General features: G+C 43.6%; 1 protein-coding gene across 1 annotated transcript in view; it reads right to left on the reverse strand.

Moving 5' to 3' along the window:
* Window positions 1–682, reverse strand: part of LOC115276503 (olfactory receptor 13D1-like) — a 1165-nt gene extending 483 nt beyond the window's left edge. The window contains exon 1 of the mRNA XM_029920542.1: window positions 125–682. Coding sequence (XP_029776402.1) covers window positions 125–682 — 558 coding nt within the window. The remainder of the gene's footprint in view (window positions 1–124) is intronic.
* Between the last annotated feature and the right edge of the window lie 256 nt (window positions 683–938).

Genomic DNA, 938 nt, shown 5'->3' on the forward strand with positions numbered 1-938 from the left:
TGATTCTTAGTACAGTAGAAAGGATGAAGATGTAGGAGATACAAATTAACAATAATGGAGAAAACAAAAATATTACATTACCCAACATTATAGCAATCTCATTCAAGGAAATATCAGCACAAGCCTGCTTGACAAAGGCCAATATTTCACAAACAAAGTGGTTAATGACATTTTTTCCACAGAAAGGCAACCGTATTGCAAGGATAGTTTCTGTCAGTGAGTTGCGAAAGCCCAGTCCCCAGCAGAGAGCTGCCATCTGAATACAAAGGGCCTTGCTCATGATGATGGGGTATCTCAGAGGATTACAGATGGCCACATAACGGTCATATGCCATCACTGCTAGGAGCACGCACTCTGTGGACCCCGTGGTATAAGAGACAGACATCTGAACAACACATCCAGTGAAGGAGATGGTTTTTTCCTGTGATAGGAAGTGTATCAACATTGAGGGGATAAACGAGGATGTGTAACAAATGTCTAGGAAGGAAAGATTCCCAAGGAAGAAGTACATGGGCGTATGGAGGCGGGGATCCAGGAGAGTGAGTATGATCAAGGTGCTGTTCCCGAGCAGGATCACCAGGTACATCATCAGGCACATCACGAAAAGGAGTTTTTCAGCTTTGGGGTATTCAGAAAGTCCCCGCAGAATGAACTCAATCGCTGTCCAATTCGTCCTGTCCATTTTAGTTTGTTATACCTGGAGTCATCCAGAAGGGAAAACTGCATGTGAGCATAACATGTCAGTACACATTACCCCGTGCAGTGAGCGCTCACTGGAGGAGGGGCACCTAGTGTGTTCACACTAGCTGGAGTGGTGCTAAGAGCTGTGAGTTTAGCTTTTGTATTTATCTTCTGATGCATACGGGAGGCATTGGAGATGTGTAATAATTACATAGACAGCTAAATAAACATATAGGCTTTTGTATTCCATTTCCTGA

Source organism: Suricata suricatta, chromosome 13 (assembly GCF_006229205.1).
Source record: "Suricata suricatta isolate VVHF042 chromosome 13, meerkat_22Aug2017_6uvM2_HiC, whole genome shotgun sequence".
NCBI lineage: Eukaryota > Metazoa > Chordata > Mammalia > Carnivora > Herpestidae > Suricata > Suricata suricatta.